This window comes from Ceratosolen solmsi, unplaced genomic scaffold, assembly GCF_000503995.2.
Source record: "Ceratosolen solmsi marchali unplaced genomic scaffold, CerSol_1.0 scaffold1, whole genome shotgun sequence".
NCBI lineage: Eukaryota > Metazoa > Arthropoda > Insecta > Hymenoptera > Agaonidae > Ceratosolen > Ceratosolen solmsi.
In genome coordinates, this window is record NW_011948415.1 from 11,216,055 (window position 1) to 11,238,194 (window position 22,140).

At 35.2% G+C, this 22,140-nt stretch overlaps 2 protein-coding genes across 2 annotated transcripts in view; one reads left to right on the top strand and one right to left on the bottom strand.

Moving 5' to 3' along the window:
- The first annotated feature begins 2,967 nt into the window (after positions 1-2,967).
- Positions 2,968-16,917, top strand: LOC105368829 (beta-1,4-N-acetylgalactosaminyltransferase bre-4). The gene is made up of 6 exons (XM_011507957.1): positions 2,968-3,300; positions 7,856-8,214; positions 10,082-10,318; positions 12,298-12,481; positions 13,399-13,617; positions 16,668-16,917. Exons 1-6 carry the CDS (start codon positions 3,146-3,148, stop codon positions 16,807-16,809), a joined length of 1,296 nt encoding a protein of 431 aa, XP_011506259.1. The 5' UTR covers positions 2,968-3,145; the 3' UTR covers positions 16,810-16,917.
- A 4,557-nt stretch (positions 16,918-21,474) lies between these two features.
- The window catches only part of bsk (mitogen-activated protein kinase dJNK), a 7,824-nt gene continuing 7,158 nt past the window's right edge, over positions 21,475-22,140 (bottom strand). Inside the window, exon 7 of the mRNA XM_011507958.1 lies at positions 21,475-21,683. Within this exon, the coding sequence (XP_011506260.1) occupies positions 21,531-21,683 (153 nt within the window). The 3' untranslated portion in view covers positions 21,475-21,530. The remainder of the gene's footprint in view (positions 21,684-22,140) is intronic.

A 22,140-nucleotide genomic window follows, 5' to 3' on the forward strand; every position in this document is an offset into this window, starting at 1 on the left:
AATAAAGTACTAGTTATACTTTTTTTTTCAAACAAACTAGTATAAATATAGTATTATTGTAATTTGATAAAAAATAATAATACATTATAGAATAATCTTTATAAGGTTATTTTACTATCAAATTTAGAAGTCATTGTCAACATAATATATGACTTACTAATTAATTAATATTTTAATCATTTGTTCATGTATTGGTAAATGTTGATAACGATGCGGTAAGGTTAGACTTATTGTAACAAGTTGATAGCAAAGACATGAATCATCTATTGTTTTCCTCATTCAAGAAAAGAAAAAAGATATTTATATCTAAATATCTGTATATATATATATATATATATATATATATATATATATATTTATATAACTGACCAACTGAATTTGCTTGTCACTTATAAAGAACAACTAACATTATAACCGTATGATTAGCAATATTATTCAATAGCACGATGAATGAAGAAATGTCTTGTAGTTTTGCCGTAAGGAAATATTTATTTAATTTTCTTTTTTTTCAATGCATAGTTCTAAACAGATTAATTTTTTCTTATATGTTTTCAAGTATATTAATAGAAAACGTATTATCAATGTGCGTTAAAAAATCAGATAACGATGAGCCCTGAATAAATACAAATGAACGAGTGCATGTTAGAATTTTTGTTCACGGTTGGATTGATTTTATTTTAGACGAAGATAAAGTTTATTTTGAAAGAAATGTCAATAGCAATAATATTTCGTGATGGTATTTTATAAATTAATACTGACGCACAAATAGTAATTATCACAGAAGATGAAATATATACGACACTTTACTTTGATAACGACTTGTTAAATAACATTTGTTGTATTTTGATTTTACTTCTTTTTTCAGTTTTTAAACAAATTTAATAATGCATTATTGAATAATTAATATATAATAAGACATTAGAAAATATATAATTAGATAAAATTACAGAGAAAGTTGTCGAATGAATTGTAGACAATGGAATTTATTTATAGTTAAAATTTTGCTCTTAAAAGTTTAAAATTTTGCTTGCGAAAGCATCCGTTCATTCTAAAAATATATTCGAAAAATATTATTTTATTAAAATGAAAAAAAAAAGAAAGAAAGAAAAGATTTTTTATGATTTAATTGACTTAGTTTCATTAAGTAACAAATATTCAATTAAATAAAATTAGATAAATCTCGAGTAGCACTAAATGTTTTTCAGTGCTTAAAGTACACTTGAATATTGTGAACTAAATAAAAATTCTTTTAGAAATTGCCGTTTCTGTGTGTGTGTGTGTTTGTGTGTGTGTGTGTGTGTTTGTGTGTGTGTGGAAAATACAAAGTTTATTAAAATACGCGTAGTCTTTAAAATTTCGGAAGAATACGCTACTGTTTCTTGCATTAACCACTTTGAATGCAATTACTAACAGTTCTTAAGCAAGAGTTAAGCAACCGTATATAAAATATTTTTAGTGAGATGCGAAAATGAGCTTTTTAAAATTAAGCTTTTCAATAAAAGTAAAATCCCTTCGTTGCAATTTATTTCGGGACGAAAGATATACAAACGTTAATTCTTAACATATTTTTACATTAAATAAATGTAAGCTTTCGGTTCGGAAGAATTCGAAGCAAAGCCGAAAGGATGAAAATAATTTCTGTCGAATGAAATAATGTAATTAGCGTATGGTGAGACTATTTATTGTATTATAAGATTTCCCATAATGAATTGATATTAATTGCCTGTTATCTGGTAAATTAGTTTTTTTTTTTTTTTTTTTTTTAAAAAGATTTCTATGATAATAATTTCAATACGTGTAGGTATTTTCTTCGTTACATTAATTGCAGAGAATGTATAAATTTTCTTAATTTTAATTAAGGAAGCATATGCGCGCGTGACCAATATGCCTTTTATCATTTATGGAATCAAACTTGTGCACTAAAAGTTATAATTTAATAGAGTTTGATAGCGTTTAATCATTTAAAGTGATAAGTTTAATGCGCCAGAAGGATAAATAAATTGGTATTTCGTTAATCGTTTATACTTTTATTATTCAATAAAATAACAATATTCCTATCGTTAAATTCTGGACAAAAGTTGAAAGTAATTTTCATTGTATTGAGATGTGCCGCTCGATCATTGATTCGAATGTCTTATTAAACGAAAGAGAAAAAAAAATGTTCAAGCTACGAATGAAATTGTCGATTGATAAGTATCGTAGCTTCTTTAAACGATGTAATTAATTGGAAATGCTAATTTGCCGTTAACTTGAATATTACGAAAATGCAAATTTGCCTGAAAAATAGAAAATTCAAGCTCTTCGAAGCATCGATCTACCAAGACGTGTCGTATGAAAATTAATTCGTTCGTTTATCTCCTGGAAATAATTTCCTTTTATCCCAAGCCACATTTTCGTCGCTTTGCTTACAGTCTTAAAACATATTTATCCCATTTTCGTCGATAGCCCTAGAAAACCAAGTGGCACCCATTATTCTTATCAATCGATAATATATTCCGCTACGCCTCGATATTCTTTACGTCCAGTTTTTCTGGATCTTAATATGAAATAATAGACTTTCATCACTTGCCGATCAGCGCTGTCAGCAGGTCATCTTGTCGAAATTCCGATTGTTAGAATTTCGATAGCTAATCCGTAATTATCAGCTCTCGTGTCGCGATGCTCGAAAATATACGCCCGATCGCATGCTTTATCGCCCGAGCATTGACATTTGCAATTTCGACAAGGCGAATTCATTATTAAAGACAGCGGGCCGTTGGACAATCGGGCCGCTAAACAAACGCTAAAACATAAGAAACGAGTGACATACGACAAGTGCCGATTGTTTATGCACCGTCCAAGTTAGCGGCTTAAGGAGGTGCCGCCTCGCTTAGGCGATCGATCCACCCTTATCACTGGCTGGACGAAGCGAGTCGTGGCGGTGCTCGAGGCGTTGCACGCGGTGCCGAGGTCGACATCGAGGAGCGCTAATAAGTGGTGGCTGTGCTTGTGTGTTGGCAGTTCGTGAGGCCGGTGTGGCGCGCGTGGGGCGGGAGGCAGGTGCCGTTGGCGCGCCGACGCCGGCGGCGCCCGACGTCTGGCCGTCCACGAGGGAGAGCCGAGACCACGGGAGCCCCAGTCATGGTTACGGTGTCACGTGGATGCGATGACTGTGGCCGCAGCCGTGGCCGCTCCGTGGCACCGGGCCCACGTCTATAAGGCTATCGCCTGCATCGTCTTCGTGCTCATCGCCCTGCAGTACCTCAGCGGAGCCTTCGACCGCCGATCGATCGAGACGATATTCGCCATCAACACTAGTCGGTCAGTATGCGCTGCCCGATCCTTGCCCAAAGCCTCGTGCGACTATTGGCTTTGGGATTGGTGAAGGAGCTGGTGGAAGGGACGCGGGCACCAGGTGCGTGTCTTTGTCTCGTAATCCCGGGGAGAGAACGATGCTTTATTGGCAGGCGATCTACGATTGCGAATATATTCCCTTCCTCCTTATTTCGTCGCCCATTGCGACATAATTATACTAGGTTCGAGCCATTGGTGCGCTCGTTGATGATAAAAGTAGTTAACGAAAGAGAAAAACGAAAGTGAAAAAATGTAATACTTTAAACATCGTCGATTGAAAAGCAAATTTACGCTTTATATGTTCGAAAAATATATATTACACTCGAAGCCAATGGCTGGATATTTGCCGATTGCATTCGAGGTTTTCTTTTTTTTTTTCGTTTTACTTTTTTTCCCCTCCAGTTAGTTACAGTCGCCTGAGAATTACATTTGTAATCTCTAAGATTTGAGTTAAATATCGATGAAATACGTTTTATTACCTATCGTAAGCTGCTATCGGGAACTCGGAACAGAAATATTTTGACAATAAAGAAAATCCCTACCCTCTACCTATCGATGTCAAGATATATAGATTTTCAAAGATTTAAATCATTCGTTGACGATAGTATTGTACTTTATTCCGTTTCTTTCTTTCTTGTATTATTATTATTGTTGTTGTTGTTGTTGTTGTTGTTGTTGTTGTTGTTGTTGTTGTTGTTGTCGTTGCTGTTGTTGGGGTTGTTATCATTATTTTCATTAATCCTTTAATGGCCCAAAAGACATGGAAATTTTAGGAAACAGTAAAACAAAAAACAAAAAACGAAAAAAAAACAAAAAACAAAAACAATAAAGAGGGCAATAACAATAATTCATAGCTAGTTTGTTTACTACGGAGTGGAAAAAATTTTATATACACCATAATCGATAATTCATTCTGTTCAATAATTGACGCGCAGTAAAAACGTCTATTTGATAATATAATAATTAAATTCACTTTTTAAATACATTAGTATTAAAAGTCTTCTTAACAAATATGTTCAGTAAATAATGGGTTAATGGCTTTTGTAAATCAATTTATTTATTTCACGCGTGTAGTAAACTTTGAATTGGAACTATAATAAACTGCTAGTGGGCAGACGTTGATTTTACCTTATCGTATTCCAACAGCTGGAGTTACTATTTTCTTAGCTGTATTATAAATATATTATTGTTAAATTCTCTTTGAAGTAATAGCAGAGGAAAATGTTATTTTACAATATGAACAAGTGCAAAATTAGCATTTTTACTAAAACTTGAGAATTTAAAATAATCTCAAATCATTCCGTTAATTTCCATAATTTACATTATAAATGGATATAAGAATAACGTCTAATGATATAAAAATAATCTTAATTAATATTAAGTACTAAAGTAAATTACATATAAGTATATATATATATATATATATATATTTATTTATTTATTTATTTGTTTATTTAAAGTATATATGAAAAGCTAGTTCATTGAGTACATTATTAATAATTATACAAAAATTTTTTGCAAAAGGTGTAGTACCAGGAATTCTATTATATAATGTATAAATTGTATTACCGTACATCCCAACAACAACAACAACAACAAAAACAACAACAACAATGACAATAAATATCTTGGAATATTTGTAAGAAAACTTTTTCAGTATTGACTAATACTGTATCTTAAAATCTTATATATTAGAGTATAATGAGGTCATGACTATCCCCTATTAAATGTAGCTTTGGAAGGTGATAACTTTGTTACATTAAGAGACTAGACATTTCTATTAAAATATATCGAAGATATTAAATTATACGATTAATAAAATAAAAACGTTTAATTTATTGATATTATTATATCTTACGTATCTTTTAGTTTTTTTTTCTATTCTCAATAATATTTAAAAAAAAAAACAAAAAAAAAAAAAAAAAAAAAAAAAACAAAAAAAAACAAAAAAAAAAAAAAAACTATTACTCTGCAATCACAAGATTTTCCACTTTCATTTAGAATTACGCTCGATTGAAAAATATAAGTGACACGCGTTATTTAATAATAAATGTGAATTTCATCAGGAGCAAAATTTTACAATTCTAAAAGCACAAATATTTTTGCACAAGAAATTTAACATATTAATCGTTAAAATATTAATTCTTCTTAAAGGCGTATCTCACGAGTAATTTAATAATTTTCAAATTCAGAATAATTCCACGCTCAACTACAGTTGCAAATTTTGTCTTATAATTTATGAAGCTGCGAGTCCTTTTAATGTACAACAATTATTTTTTTTAAGCTAAACTATCCAAGGTCACAAAGACAGCATGATCAGATTGTTTCATTTTCTTGTTTCACGTCCGCAAATCCAATGAAATACATGTTATAAGAAAATCTAAATTACAATATGCGATTTGAAAGAGGAACAAAGACAATACAATATTTTAAAATATTAATGAAAATTTTATATGAAAATTTTTAATATATAGAAGAAGTATATGTTCTCTCACTCAACAAGATCTTACATAACAGACAATTTGCCAATTGTGTAAAAACGTTAAAGATTAAGAAATTTTGTATTAGACGGCTAATAATGAATGATATCGGAGATTTATAGGCCATTTTAAACTGTAAAATTACAATGTCAACCTGGCAAAGAAAAACAAAAAACAAAAAAGAAATGCAAAAAATAATAATAAATAAAATGTATTAATAAACATTTGAATTTTATGCATTTGCAAGGTAAATGAAAAAAAAAAAAAAAAAAAAAGAAAAAAAAGAAAAAAAAGAAAAGAAATTAACAATATTGAAATGGATTAGTTATAACTTAGTTTCAGCAGTTATAAATATTAACAGTTATTTTGTAGTAATTTAAGACATTAGCGATTTATTTTTAAGTTGTTGGTACAAATAGTCGGTAATAGCATAATGTATTAAAACAATATTTGACAACCTACAGTTAATTAAATTTATAGTCAATTATAGTACACGATTAGTGCTGCCGTCGTAAATACAATTACTTTATAAAATTTTAAATGTGGTTGCATGAAAAATGCGAAAAGTTTGTCATTTTTTCATTGTTATTTATTTTATGTAAATCAATAATTGTAAATTTGGACAATAAGAATTTGTAGCGATTGAAATATAATTCACAATATAAATTTTCCATTTACATTTGTAAGTTTTTTTTTTTTTTTTATTTAATAGATTATTAGCAAATTGACACAAGAGTAACATTTTATAACATTTACTTTTGTTTTTGCATTTATATGGAATTTTTTACAAAAAGATTTTGCAATAAAGCTGTGACGCCCTTTTTCTGTAATTACGTTTAGACTGTGAACACGTATCTGGAAATATTTTCTAACATATTTATGTAAGAATACAGTTGTCTCTCGCTTGACACTTTCGTATAAAATATTGATGCAATTATATAAATATTAAATATTCGTTTTAACGATTTAATTATTGCACGCGTCATTAATTCGATGCAATTTTGTTTTATTTGGTATCTCGAAATATACGATTATGATGTGATATATTTTATTTTAATTACGTATTTCTTTACGAAAATACATTCATTACAAAAGTACATACATTTTTAAGATGTAAATTTCCAATCTGTCATTGCAATTATATTTGAATGTGAAAATATACGGTTTTGTTTATTTATAATTATTTCCAACGTAGAATAATGACATAATTGTGCAATAAAATAATAATAAAAAAAGCTTATAAAATAATAGAATTAAAAGTTACAAAAATTCTTTTATTACCTTAACGATTATTTATATTTTATTAGTTTTTTATATAATGAAAATGACGAACTAAGGCGTGTATTTATGAAGTATTTATTATTTCTATTAAATATTAATTACCAGCATAACTAAATAGTCATTAAAATTGATACACAAAATTCACATTAACTTGGATACTATTCTAATAAATCATTAAGAAAACAATAATTTCTTAAGGAAAAATTTCGTCCAATAAAGGAAATTTACATCTTAAACGTACAGCGTAGTTGTAAGCAAAAAAGAATATATTTTAGGTCGTTATTATCGGCAAAATAGGAAAAATACCAACGTGCACGTCTTGTATAATATCGATTGACTACATTATATGAAAATAATATAGAAAATATATAATTTAAAGAGCATCGATGTCCAATAGCAGTACGCTTTAAGTAAATAAGTCTCGCTAGATGAAAAGTCTGGAATAGATAAAAGACGGAAACAAGTCGCGAATTCGAGCATTATGTGGGGAAAAAAAAAAAAAAAAAAAAAAAATTATTATAGGGGCGGCAGCTGGTTGAAGCTGGCCAATACGAGTATTTGGTCGCTCGTAGAGTCAAGTACGGCATCGTGACAAAACAACAAAACAACAAAACAACAAAACAACAAAACAACAAAACAACAAAACAACAAAACAAAACAAACAACAAAACAACAAAACAACAAAACAAAACAAAACGATATAATTCATACGAGGATAAAAACAGTTTGTCTTTATGGTATTGTTACGTTGCGTGTCGCAGACCGCCACCTCAGCGGGCCTTCGTAATATACGGACCAGCGACGGCAACGAGCGTCGACGAGGTGGAAGACGAGGTCCCGGGTAGCGACGGCAGTGTCGCCCCCGTTGTGAATTCGAGCAACGCAAACCTCCTCAGCACCCTTACGCCCGTTGGCAATTATTCCTCTACGGGACCGAGGGACAATTCATCCTTGGTGATGATATTCCAGCAGCAGCAGCAACAGCAACAGCAACAGCAACAGCAGGAGGACGTGGCCCTACGAATAAGGAATACGAGCGCTTCCTCAACGACATCGCCAATCCTCGAGGCCCCGACGCCTCACGACCTTAATCGCTGCCCGCTAGTACCGCCGAATCTAGGTAATAATAATAATAATTCACCTGTTTCTCTATTATCGACACTGCCGCCTCAATCACAGTGTCGTTTATTCTTCGGCTACGTGCTTGGCTCGCACTATTGCCTACTCGACCCATACATTTAAAATCATTTAACATCATTTAAAGTCATTTAAGATCGTCGGCGAAATTAACAAATCGCCAGCCGAGCGTTCGATTCTAATGTTGAAAATATTGTAAGTAACGTACTGCAGGCCGATGGTTATGAATTGTCAACCTGTTACTCCAGGATTTCCTCGAAGAATTTCTGATCCCGCAAATTGCCTGGAACTTATATTAGTACGGTCTTGCCTTAATAAGACGTACATGTTTTCTCTCTCTCTCTCTCTCTCTCTCTCTCTCCCTCTCTCTCTCTCTCTCTCTCTTTCTTTTATATGTCCATACAGGATTTTTACCAATAAAGTACAAGCTAATGGGCGATTGTTTTTCGTTAATAAAGATATTTCATCGATCAGCATTGATACGGATTTTTCAAATTTTCTTAAAAAACATGTATTTATTTCATGCGCTTTCAAGCTCAATGTTCAAGGTCGATTTATCGTTCAACAAAATACTCATTCAAATGAAATTAATTTCTTTGATCAAAATCATTTATCAATCATTTATTATTACATGACCATGCCCGTCATTATTCATCATTTCAAACAAACAAACAAACAATAATAAATAAATCAATTTTCATCAGTTCTATAATTTGCCAATAAGGTTAGATATATCTTTCTTTTTCCTCATTTTCTCAATACAACATATATTACACGCTCGAAATATCGAAACCTTAAATTTTTATAAATAATAATAAAAAAAAAAATGATGTAAAAACTTTTTTCTATATGTTATTCAATACAAGATTAAATGTAAAAAAGAAAGAAGAAAATAAAACGGTAAGCAGACGTAGAGTCATCATATATATGAAAATTTTTAATAGATTTTTCCTCAATCACTGTCTTATAATAAATCTCGTACTTTTCATGTATTTGTATATGCATATTGCATTAATAGCGTTAATCCGTAAATCATTATTAAAACTTACCTAATCTAAATAAATAAATTATTAGGCATAATACGTAAAGTGTATTTGCCCGCGTAGGTGTGCTTATAGTTATTAAATTTCAGTAAATAAAATGTTAAATTGAGCGAGAATATTGTCGTTAGAGCCATTTCGGTTAATTCATTGCGCCAATGAACGTCCATCACTAAAGGAATAATTAATTGAAAAATAATTAATCAAGCAATTAAAATTTAATCTGGGAGATTGCATTAATAAGGATTAACGCGTATGAATATATAGTTTCACGCAAATATGTCGATGCAAAGTCAATATTTATTTAGTAGCTCGCTTACACGCGATATGAATGGATTCGCGGGAGAGGCGAACGAGAATGCTCGGCTCGGCATAAATCTGCGATAAAAAATTTTCGCAAATATAATTACTTCATGCGTACAGACGCCTAATGAAAAGCATTGATAATAACAACTGCGATGCCTTAATGACGAAAAAATGCCACACTCCTCGATATTCGTAATTACATAATGGATTTGCATAAAGTTTGCGAATTCTAAAGAAATTTGTTCCCCCTTCCCCCCAGGTCTTTGTAATTACGGTACGCCGGGTCGTTCGCTCGATTACGTACTTTGATCGAACGAAGCGTGCGATTCTGTTGCGGGACGCGCGACAGCTATGGGATTTCGATATTTGTCATTGGATTTTCATTGCCGGAGAAAACGATGGGAGGGCGAGTCTCTCTACCCAATCCACCTCAAACATACCCCTATCCCATCGGATACTCAGATAGTCAGGAACTAACGATTGTCAACTGTCGATTGTCAATAGTGGGCCCGATGACGGTGAGCAAAACACCCCCGGACCTCGCAGCCATGGAGCGGGCTTTCGCCAAGGTGAAGCTAGGCGGTCGGGGCTTGCCAGAGAGCTGCATCGCCCGCTATCGCGTGGCCATCGTCGTCCCCTTCCGGGACCGCTTCCAACACCTCATGACCCTGCTCTACAATCTGCACCCGATGCTGCTACGCCAGCAGATCGATTACCAGATCTTCGTCGTCGAGCAGGAGGGTAGGTGTGCTTTTTGGCTCGGACGAGTGGATGGGAGCGCCAGTGGCCCAAGTCGCTATCGGCGCTTTAAGTACTTTGCCACATTTTCCTTTTTTTTTCTTTTTTTTTTTTTTTATCTTGCGCAATGAACGAGATAACGAAATGTGGGAACAACGTCGGCTTTCGTGACTCTCCACGCCTAATCTCCGGTCTGTGCGGATAGTGTGTCTCGTGGATTGGCGGGGAGCGGAGAAGATGAGGGGCGGATATAATCGGGCACGTATAGTCTTTTTGTTCTTTTTCTTTTCTTTTCTTTTTTTATGGCGAACGACAAAGCTTGTACATTGGATTCGATAAATAAATAATGGGAGTAGGAGGAATCGTATCGCGTACAAGTGCGTAGAGTGCGATTCCTTGAAACGGCAAGAGAATGCAGTCTCGGCGAGGTCAGCCAGTCGTTACCTAAGCAAATATTTAATAAACTTTTGCTCCATAAAGAAAAAGTTTTTCCCAAATGAATTACCTTGTTATTTGTGTTTTTTTTTCTACGCAAACAATTCCTTTATTTAGCAGAGGCGCACATGCGCGTTGCGCGTACATTTTTTCTTCTTCGCAATGAATGACTCGACAATGTTAATGTGTTCGTGAAGCCATGAAGCTAATGTTAACTTTCTAAATGCTCTCATTGCTGAAATAAAGATAACGAAAATAAAAAATAATATATTTTAATGCTGTAGAATATCGGCTAGTCTGTCAATGGTCGTTTAATTTTCACATTTTAAACGGTTAAAAGAGTATATATATATATATATATATATATATATATTATTTTTTGTTTAGCGATTGCTTCTGTTATCTTTGTGTGATACCATAATCATGACAATCATAGGATGATTTAACCTTTCGATGATAAAGTAAAGTTTGCCTAATAATAAGTAAATAATTGTCACGATATCGATGTGAAAATTATCATTTATATAATGTTTATAAAAGCTCTAGCGGTCACTTGCTTCGCAATAAACCACTGGTGCAATAGTTTTAAGTCACGGATTGTTCGCGTTGAACAATGAAAAGTGCAACTATCGTGTCCAATAAAATTAACAAGGAACATTGCTTACATTTTCTGTTCAATTTTCAAAAATTGTCACCTATGGTATTTTCGATGTAAAATTCGTTGGTAAATGGTAGCACTACCATGTATTGTTAATGGCGCATCGCAAGTGTCGAATGCGAATTAATATTCCTAAGGTTCGGTCTACCTTAAATCTCACGGCCGTAACGTAACTTTTAAATAAAGAACAGAGATTAATCCAAGAAAAAGTTGTTAATCACACCGCCAAGCGTCTCCGTGAGGCCCATATTATGTAATTCGAGGGAATACATTGGAAACTCATTAGCAGTTGGCGTTTATTATTAGCAAATATAATAATGCCGAGCAGAGGGGCATGTGTCCAAGGGTGTGCGCGCGTACGCGTGCGACGTTAATTATTCGTCAAAGAGAAAAAGTAATAATCGCGGGAAAATGAGGAGGAGCCGAAGGGGGCGGATATGACGCGTTGTCTGACTGAAATTGCCAATAGCAAAAAGGAGATAAGCCGAAGAAAGTTGATATTTTTAATGCATCAAAGAGTAATTGGCTCGATCCATTCGAGCCGCGACTCGCTTCCATGAATCGGACGATGAAAGTACTATGGACATCGGCAGATTATACAAGCTCTGGCTTATAAAAAGACCGAGGCGTGAAATTATTCGTTGTCGTGCTACTGCCGTGCCCCATATGTGTACGCATATATATATATATATATATATATATATATATATATATAAACGTTGAGACAGGAATGATGTATGCATGAAAGCGCAAATACACATACGACACAATTCAGCGCGCCCCTGCGTTTTATATATAATGCCCAGGCAGAGCGAAACGAGGTAAATGTCGCCTGGGGCACAGACTTAGCGCTAATAGAGACTTATCGACCGACTTATTTTCATCCCAGGTACTTGGCAATTCAACCGGGCGATGCTCATGAACGTCGGCTATGTGGAGGCGCTGAAGGAGCGGCCGTTCGACTGCTTCGTCTTCCACGACGTGGATCTACTACCCGAGGACGACAGGAACTTGTACACGTGCCCGGAACAGCCTCGCCACATGTCAGTGGCTGTCGATAAATTCCTCTACAGGCGAGTAAATCCTTCCCATAGACGAGCGAGCGGAAACGGCGCGCTAACCCGACGTAGAAGTGGAATTTTCGTTCGATCGCTCGCGTCTCGCCCTGATGCTCTTCTGCTTATTAGCACTTTCGATTATCTCGAATCCCGCGTCGAATCCGCCTTAGCGACCGACGCAATCACCTTATCGAAGCGAAAGTTTTGTCCACCGTTATTGGTATTGACCAACAAGCAGAGCATCTGATACTTTGACGGGCGTACTTTTTTCCTTCTTTTTTTCTTCTTTTTTTTTTTTTTTTTGCAACATTGATATATTAACAAACGCTGCACATTGCGGATTTGGTTTTTAGAGAACACGCGATTCGAGCGTCCTTCGCTCCTTTGCCGATTAATTAATTGCATCGGCCCCGTAGACCACAATTCCTGCGCGCTCCATAAATTCTTCGTGAGATTATTTTTTGCGGTCGTTGTTGTAATTGTCGATGTTGATCGTGGCAGGGGCTATTGTTCCATTAATCGTCCCGCTCGTTCCATTCGGCATTTATCAATCGGAGTTTGAATTTCAAATCGCTCACGCATCTCGTTATTTCGGCTTATTTATGTATTTGACGTACGCATTGTCGCGTTTGTTCGGCGCATAAGAACGTACGCATATGTGAGGTAATTTTTAATTTTAATGGCGATTCACGTGGCCCGTAGGAAGCCTCGAATATATTATTGACCTTGTCGATCGGTCGGTCGGTCGGTCGGTCGGTCGATCGGTCAGTCGGCTATTAAATTTTTTCCGTAGCTATTAATTAGCACAGTGACATATCGAGGATATCGCGTGCTCGCCGCTATCGCTATATAACGTAAAAGGCTCGGCTGGCTCGAGCCGCCGAGCTTTTTCCACATTCACGCAGATTAATGAACAAATAATGCGCGCGCAGGCTACCGTACAACGACCTTTTCGGCGGCGTTTCCGCCATGACGACTGAGCACTTCCGTCTGGTGAATGGCTTCAGCAACGTCTTCTGGGGCTGGGGCGGCGAGGACGATGACATGGCGAACCGAATCAAGGCCCGGGGCCTCCACATCTCCCGCTACTCGGCCAATATCGCACGCTACAAGATGCTGATGCACAAGAAGGAGAAGGCGAACCCCAAGCGGTGAGTCACTCTTGGCGATCCTCGACTTCGGAGTCGCTTTTTCTACTTGGGTATTGTAGCCACGAGCCTTTTTGTCATCGCGACGATAGACTTTGTCGCACGGAAGGAAATTTCTTCAATAACCAATTCCAATCAAGGTCAAGAGAGATCGGTCTTTTATGAAAGGAATAAAAAAAAAGAAAGATAAAGAGTCTTTTGTTTTTCGAGACTTTTTTTTTTTTTTTTTTTTTTTTTTTTTTTTTTTTCCCAACAACCGACACTAAATAAAATTTCATTGTTCCGTATGCTCCTTTTACATTTAATGCGCTTTATAATTGTGGAATTGTGGGTTGAATGTGGCGCCGTTTATTAAATTATTAAATCGTTTTACCTTGGCGTAATACGAGAATCCACGATGTAGAAAATCAAAATCCGTCGGAAAGAAAGAAAGAAAGTTTAACGCGCTTGGACGACGTCGATAGGTACATTAATAATAATTCGCAACAACTTTCATGCCAACTTTTAACAATGGAATTATTATTTGCTAAGCAATATTTATTCTCGATTTCATTGATTACGAGCAATTTAAAGAAAATCTCAATTGCTATTTGGTACTGAGATGCTGGTAAGAAGCGATTGCGCGTATTTAACGTTATAAACACGTATTGTCGTCGAGGACTTGATCAATCCGGTTGCGGTGTGCTTAAGTAAATTTTCTTCCACGATAACTAGACCTTTTGTAAATTGCTATTCCAGCGTCCGCCGATCTAATCCCACATTCAAACTGATACTAAATAAAGCGTATCTTATAAATAATAAATGTGAAGTTTCATCCTCGTCTAATGTCAGTCGATCGTTAATAATAATAGGAGCAATTACACGTCAAGTATTACCGTTTCCACCTTTTTGTTATTGCAAGTTAATTTTAAATAATCGCCACCTCTTAATTTCCCGTCACAGACAATCAATCTAATCGCAACTATTTCATATAAAAACGTACGGGGAATAATGATTGTTTAAAAGCAAATTTATCGACTCATTAGCGGCATAAAATTTTCCTTATGGACATTAAAGTGTAGCCTTTTTCTAAACGTCACTTTGTTATTTATAAGCTTTCGTAAATCGCATAGGTTTTTGGTGGGCGGATGGGAGAGGATGGGAGAGGAATGACGACAAGTTTCAAAAGTTTATCAAATGCGGCTCTCGACTCCTCATCGTAGGTAAAACTTGTCGGTTTAACAGCGGAAATCGTCCTCGGGCATCCGCTTGATTTTGCCGAACGAAGCTTTTCCTCGATCCGGCTGTCTTTGGTCTCTCGCGAGACAGTGATGACAATGCTGAGTCCCAAGCATGCCCTCGCGGTCATTAATTTTCCCAAATTATTCGAAAGTCGTACTTGACGTAGCGACTTGACCTACAGCCGCTATCGAACACGCAAAATTAATCGGACTCACCGAATATTATACGTAACCCAACGTACCTTTTCAACTGTCACGAGTAAAAAATATGTCCGTTAGTGCAGATTTTTTTTCTTTCCACTAAAATAATGAGGACTCGTGTCTTACCGGGACAATACAAACTGCAATTTACAAATCCGCCCAATAGCATTTTATCACGACATGTGTCGGTTACATCTATCTAATCCGCTTAAACAGATATTTTCTCGTTTATTATTATTATTTTGTTGCTCGCGTACCGTAGCGGATCGCATCGCAATTACTGTGAATTCCGTCAGAATAGTGAGATACAGTTGTGCGAATACTTTGTCTTTGGACACATGAATGAGTTGTCTCGTCGACGTTCTCGTTTCATAATTCAAATATTTTCCATGACTGTGCGTTTCTCTCGTAAAGCCGAAAAACAGCGTATTTTGAGCTTTCCGACGCCAATGCGAGCGACCAAGCCAAGATGCGCGCTATAAATTGCATTTCATTCGCATTAGAATAATGTGGGTTTTGGACAGTGTTTCGCAGCGAAAGTAGGAACATTATATTGTGAAAGCATAGAGTCATAAATTACTTTATAGGCTACTAAAGCATCGGGGGTCTTGTTTATTTCATTGTGATGTGAGGTTGAAATTTTCATACGCGTAGTGATAATTGCCTTTAGTCGTTAAGACGCTCATATTAATTATGGGATGTTTATATTTAAATGCGCATAAATTTTGCAAAATGATACACGGAGTAATTTTGAGGAGCGTCTTACATTGCTAAATATAATTTTCTAATACGTGAAATTTTATGAGTATATAGTTGATAGGTTAGAGGCACTTTGAAAAATAACATTGTTATAAGCAATTAATTCTAGTAGAATCTTATCCTGGTTTGTACACTAATTTGTCTATATTTAATAGCGAAATTTTTAATGGAGAAACGGAACATACATTTTTCTTTTTAGCACTTACGGTTATAAATCATTAAAATTAAATTTTTTATGAACACTCGTGAACGCAATATTACAGACGTTATATTTTATTCAACAATATTTGATATTTTTCCATTCGTACGACAAATAATCTTCATAGTTACAATAAATATTGAAATGTTTGATGTTTGTTCAATTGTAGTAACCCTAAGTAGCTATTTTAATGACCGATCCTTTGGAACTCCATAATGGAAAAACGAATAAAAATAAATTAAAGTAGAAATTTTCGAATCGTGAATCATTTATTTATAATTGAAAAGTCTTTATTGTCTTAAAAAATATTATAACAATCGATAAGTAATTTCCAAGTAATTTCAAAGTAATAAGTAATTAATGTAGCTATCGAACCGTAAGCAAAAATTAGAATTAAATTTTTAATAATACGCATATATAGTACACAGGGACTTTCTCACAATCGATAAATATATTGATGGATATGAAAATAATTTTTTTTTTTTTTTTTTTTTTTTTAAAAAAAATATTAGAAGAATTATGGCTTATTTCCATTGAATTAACTAATCGACAATTTAAAGTTTAAAGAATAATGTAATTTTACGACCAAATATAATATAGTGATTTAGTTATTAATATATTTGGTTGTAAAGCATCAATTGAAATAATGGGGACTGTTTCTGTCGCAATTGTAGGTATGAATTTCTAAAGACGGGCAAGAAGAGATTCCTGTCGGATGGCCTTAACAATCTCCAATACGAGGTTTTGGTGAAAAAGAAGCCCAAGCTCTACACTTGGTTTCTCGTTCATCTGACGCCACCCACACAGCCCAGCTGATGGCTACCATGGATCGTCGGGTAAACTCGCGGAAAATTCGACGTCGTTTTAAGTGAGTCCCGATCGATCCAATTGTAGAGAAATTCTACATACGAGTCTGCTGAAACAGAAGAACAGCAACAAAACAAAACAAAACAAAATAAAATAAATAAATAAATAAATAAGCTAAACAAGAGGAAATAAACGAAGACGAGGATGGCGAGAGTGGCCGGAAATACGATGAAAATTATGTAGGAGGGATGATTTTGAGGGAGGCCCTCAAAAATGTAATTACAGAGCCTTTCGCCTTTTTTACTTCATGGTGCTATAACTTACTTGCAAGTTATCCCACTATTACGACTCCTCGAATAAATAATCCAAGCAGCGATGCATTTTTGTTCTCGGCGTACATACATACCTTTTTTTCTTCCATTCCTAAGTTTTGTTTCTCTTAAGTTGTTATTGTTATTGTAAACATTGTTTTGTTTCTCTCTCTCTCTCTCTCTCTCTCTCTCTATCTCTTTCTTCTTCTTTTTTTCTTTCGCCTAATAATATTATAGCGATAATCTTAATTAAGGACAAGATTATGTAATGAAAACAACGACTTTAGCTATATGATGAGTCTGTATGATAGATATAAAGTAAAAAAAGGAAGTACCGTGCCAAAACCGTAGGTAAGAATCTTCATTGTCTCTTAATAGAGGGGAGATGTAAAATAAAAATCGAGTGCTTTCAAATTAATAGTCGCGAGGCTTTGCTTCCCGGCGATTTCGTCCTCAATTGTATAGCCAGCCATATTAGCGTACATTCCCCATTCCGCGAGCAGTAGGGCGTCTTTGCTCGAGCTTGGTAGATTTTTTTGTTCAGCGAGCTCCTAACGCAAAAACACTGAAAACGGGGAATGGCAAAAGTAGTGACGACGAGATGTTTGGGAGGAGGTGGGTGGGTGGGTTTGGGGTGGGATGGGGGGGGGGGGGGGGGGCGGTGCTTTGGGTGATTTAAGTATTGAGAAGGGGAGGGCACGCTCAAAGCGGTCGGAAGCCCCGCGTAAACGGCCAAATGCGTGCTTCGATAAATGAAGGCATACGCGCTCACACTCAATGTAGGCCGCTTTTGCCGGCTATTATCGGTGCTGTGATTGTGGTGATGAAGCTCGATGAGAGCGAACGTACTGTATTGCGATCGAAGCGTATTGTAAACGAATTGATTTTACATCATTTTTCAACGGAGATTTGTTATGTTTTGTGCGCGGCTGTGCGACACGACCATTGTGTTCCCGTACAACTTCTGCCACGATATGTTGATTTTTGCATAAAACGAAAACGAACCAATTCTTGTAAAATGTCAATGTTTAATAAAAATTATAAGAATTAAAGTAATGATCCAAATTATTGTCTAATTATTCTCTTCGTTGGATAAATGAGTATCTGACGTGTGCTATTTATTTATTAATCATGGAAATAAATCAATTCTCTTGTTTTCATTATCTCAATTGTTCGCAAAAGATTTTCTTTATTGTTGGTAATTTTTTTGTTGTTGTTGAATAAGAGTCGATCACGAATAATTTATATGTTGATGCGTTGAATCTTATTCGATTACGCATTAATAAGCGTTGGACACATCGAATGTTTCTATCGAAGTTGTTACTTTTGGATTTTACGGGACGCATGTATCATCGTACTTTCATAATACACAAAAATTCTCTAAAGTTACAAAACTCGTCAACATTTGGTGTTGTTCTCCATTATTTATATTATTATTATTATTATTATTATTATTATTATTATTATTATTATTATTGTTATTGTTATTGTTATCATTATTATTATCATTATCATTATCATGATTATCATTATCATTATCAGTATAATCATTATTATGAAAAAGCAGTAATACAGCTGCATATTTAGATCACAATTTTAAAAGAATAAAAAATTAAAATCAATTACAGGAAGAATGTATAGATTCAAAGACGTTATGAAAGAAAAATGAAATCGTATAATTATGTTAAGTTAAAATATTTAAGTGGCTTAATGATGACAAAAAATATATTTAGGTAATTACGCAACTAGCGGTATAATCATTACTTTATTATATCGAGTGTTACAAAAGCTTGATTATTTGGATCGGACTGTAGCGATATATTCACATAACTATCGTCGTGAAAAATAAAAATTTAACGCTCGCATCGTTTATATTTTGCTCATTCTTCCTTAATCGCAGTTAACTACCGTATACACAATCACGCCCACAAACACGTATTCACTCACTTATGCACGTACACGAGCGTGCACAATTATAATATTCAATTTATGCAGCGCATTTCAAATGTCGCGCTATACGATTTGTATTATTTCGCATTTTTTAAAGGTATCTTGCACTTAAATTTTTTATTTTTTTATTTCTCTCTGCAATCCCTTCTCACTTTCTCTCTCTCTCTCTCTCTCTCTTTAAATCCGCTTAACTACATAGTTACTTTATATTGCTAACTATTTATCTACCTGTTTGGCTATATGCTAAATACACTTAATTACTGCAAAGTAATATTGCAATGTCTATTTCAATTCATAACATTATCTAGTAAAATTAAGTTTTTGAATTACATATATATATATATATATATATATATATATATGTGCATATTTATGTGTAAACACATAGACATATATTTACAAATGTGGAATTGTAATGGCAGTTGATGGTACACGAATGTCGTGTCTCAACACTGCTGACTATATTTTCTTTTTTCGAGTGATAGCTCTGAAAACCTCGTTTATAATTAAACTTCAATTCACAATAAAACATATTAATTCATGGCACTAGACAAAAACCCATATCTTTCATTTTTCAAACGTTTCTTATGAAATTTTTTTTCACTCCTGTATTTTATGAGATAGAATGAATTAAGAATAAAAATGAGAGTGAGTGCATGTGAGTGCGTACGTGATACAGAGAGACAGAGAGACAGAGAGACAGAGATATAGATAGATAGCTAGATAGATAGATAGATAGAGAGACATAAAGCAAGAGGATGGGAAGATGACGGGAGGGGAGGAGAAAGATATTGAATGTAATAAGTAGAGAATAGGTGTAGTAAGAATAGTAGGTGTGTGCGAGGGAGGGGGGGCACAGAGAGAGAGAGAGAGAGAGAGAGAGAGAGAGAGAGAGAGAAAGAGACGAAAACGGTAAGAAAGTAGAGCTTAAATTATTTTTCTACGAAGACACAAGAAAAATTTGAAATAACTATATAGAACCACGACGATATGCAGAGACTAGACACTCTCAACGAGTATATTTTTCTGCTTGATTACGATTCTGATTTGCGCGTAGCAAGTTGCCGACATTATTATGGAGTCTTCATAATAGTTACATCTTTTCATCGCTCATTTTTTTTCCCCCTTTCTTTATTTTCTGGTATAGAACAACTCTGAAAACGCGCGCAGATCCAGTAGAATTCGGCCAACTTACGACGTAAAATGCAATTCAACCATCACATCTACACGCGCCAGCCGACTCTTTTTACTATTTTAATGTACTTGGACGTAGGTTTATCGAAAACACTCGCTTGTATAAAAATACAGGGTGTTTCATTATTAATTCTTATCTGTTTCATAATCATTTTTTTTTTTTGCAATTAATTAATTAATTTATTTATTATTATTATTTCAGTTGAGCCTACGGTCTCCGTTATTATAAAAATCGGAGTAAATCAGCTTTATGCTGGTGCATAATTATTACTCGTGTCATTCTCAAATTATTTACATTGTTCGCTTCGCGATACAGGAGCTTACAATATTTTATTAGCTGTACTTTTATCATTTCCCATAATCATTCTCGAAGTAAGTTATTATGTAGCAGTGGTAATGGTAATTTGAGTAGTAATTAGCGATAAACGATAATTGTTATACAATGTGAGATTGCATGGCTTAGTTGAAGTAAAAGTCTTTGATTTTCATTTAAAATTGAGATCTGTATCATTGGTAAGTAACCCAAAGGTGTTTTCTCATTTGCCATCTATAGTAATACGGAGATTTTAAGTTTGAAAATAAGTGCTTCCTGGACAACGAACGACGAATCGTCGAAGAAAAATGCATTATATCTCAAATGAATCATGTCTAGAGCGAAACAGTATAAATATAGACACGCGCGTACACTCGCACGCACATTATATATTATATATATATATATATATATATATATATATATATACGCACGCGCGTGTTTGTGTATGATAACATATACAAAGTGACACATATATGCGATGAGATCTTTCGATGGTAGGACTATAGCTTAGAAATTGTGAATCCAATGGGCGCTTTCCTCATTCTCATTTCACCACCATCGATCATCACACGGATGTGCAGAGAATTGCATGCTAATGCACGGGGGAGGGGAGCACCGATGGCAACGGTGGCAATGCTCAACAGGGGCTAGCGAATGTCATGTAGACATCGCGAAGAGGACGTCCGCGCGACTCGCGGCGTTAAAAATTATCGCCGCCAATGCGATCTATCCTCCCCTTAACCGCGCCATCGTCTGTCTCCCTTTAAAACTGTACACGCGAAGCGGACAAAGAGTCGCGAACACACATAACGATTACGGGTTTGTCCAAGTGACTCCTTAAACATTACGTGGGACTGGTAATTTTGCATAATATAAGGGCGCCGGGTCGTGTGGCCGAGGAGCGAGAGGACATGGTGTTACTCGGTGCCAGTAGGGATTTTGTCTCAGCGGCCGATTGCCTACCGGGAGCCGGCCGTGTCAGGTGACTGAGAGGCCGAGGCGGCATTGTGGCTTGTCTCGTACTCCATTACCTCCTGGTAGATGAGCTTCTTCCATTGGTCGACAGTGTGTTCCCGTTCGTCGACGCTGTGGTCGTAAGGACCCGGGGCCGGCTGAAAGTATGGAAGCACACGAAAGCTTTCATTCGGCTCAACTTTGCTATCGCCAGCATTTTCATAACCAATGTGCATTATCGTAGGAAACGCAGTCGCATTTCGGGGCAAATTGTCGTAAGCGAGTGGTCGATTATTTGAAAGTCTAATGGACTTATAATGGATGAATGATTATTTTGGCTTTTCGCGACTTATCATATTGTCCGTTCGTTTATACCTTCATACGTATAATGTTAAATTATAAGTTAAAAAATTCTTTGGACAAGAGTTTTGCGCGTAAAAAGTCGAGCGATCGTGCAAGCTGCCTACCAGCGCTACTTTCGTCAAACAATCGCGTATACTCTCGACTTATGGATTGGCCGTGTTCGTGCCACGGCAATGAAATTTGAAACTTTCGATGATTCGCGTACATTCGCGTGAACGAGAAAGGACGATCGTGCAAATAGGATGTACGTTT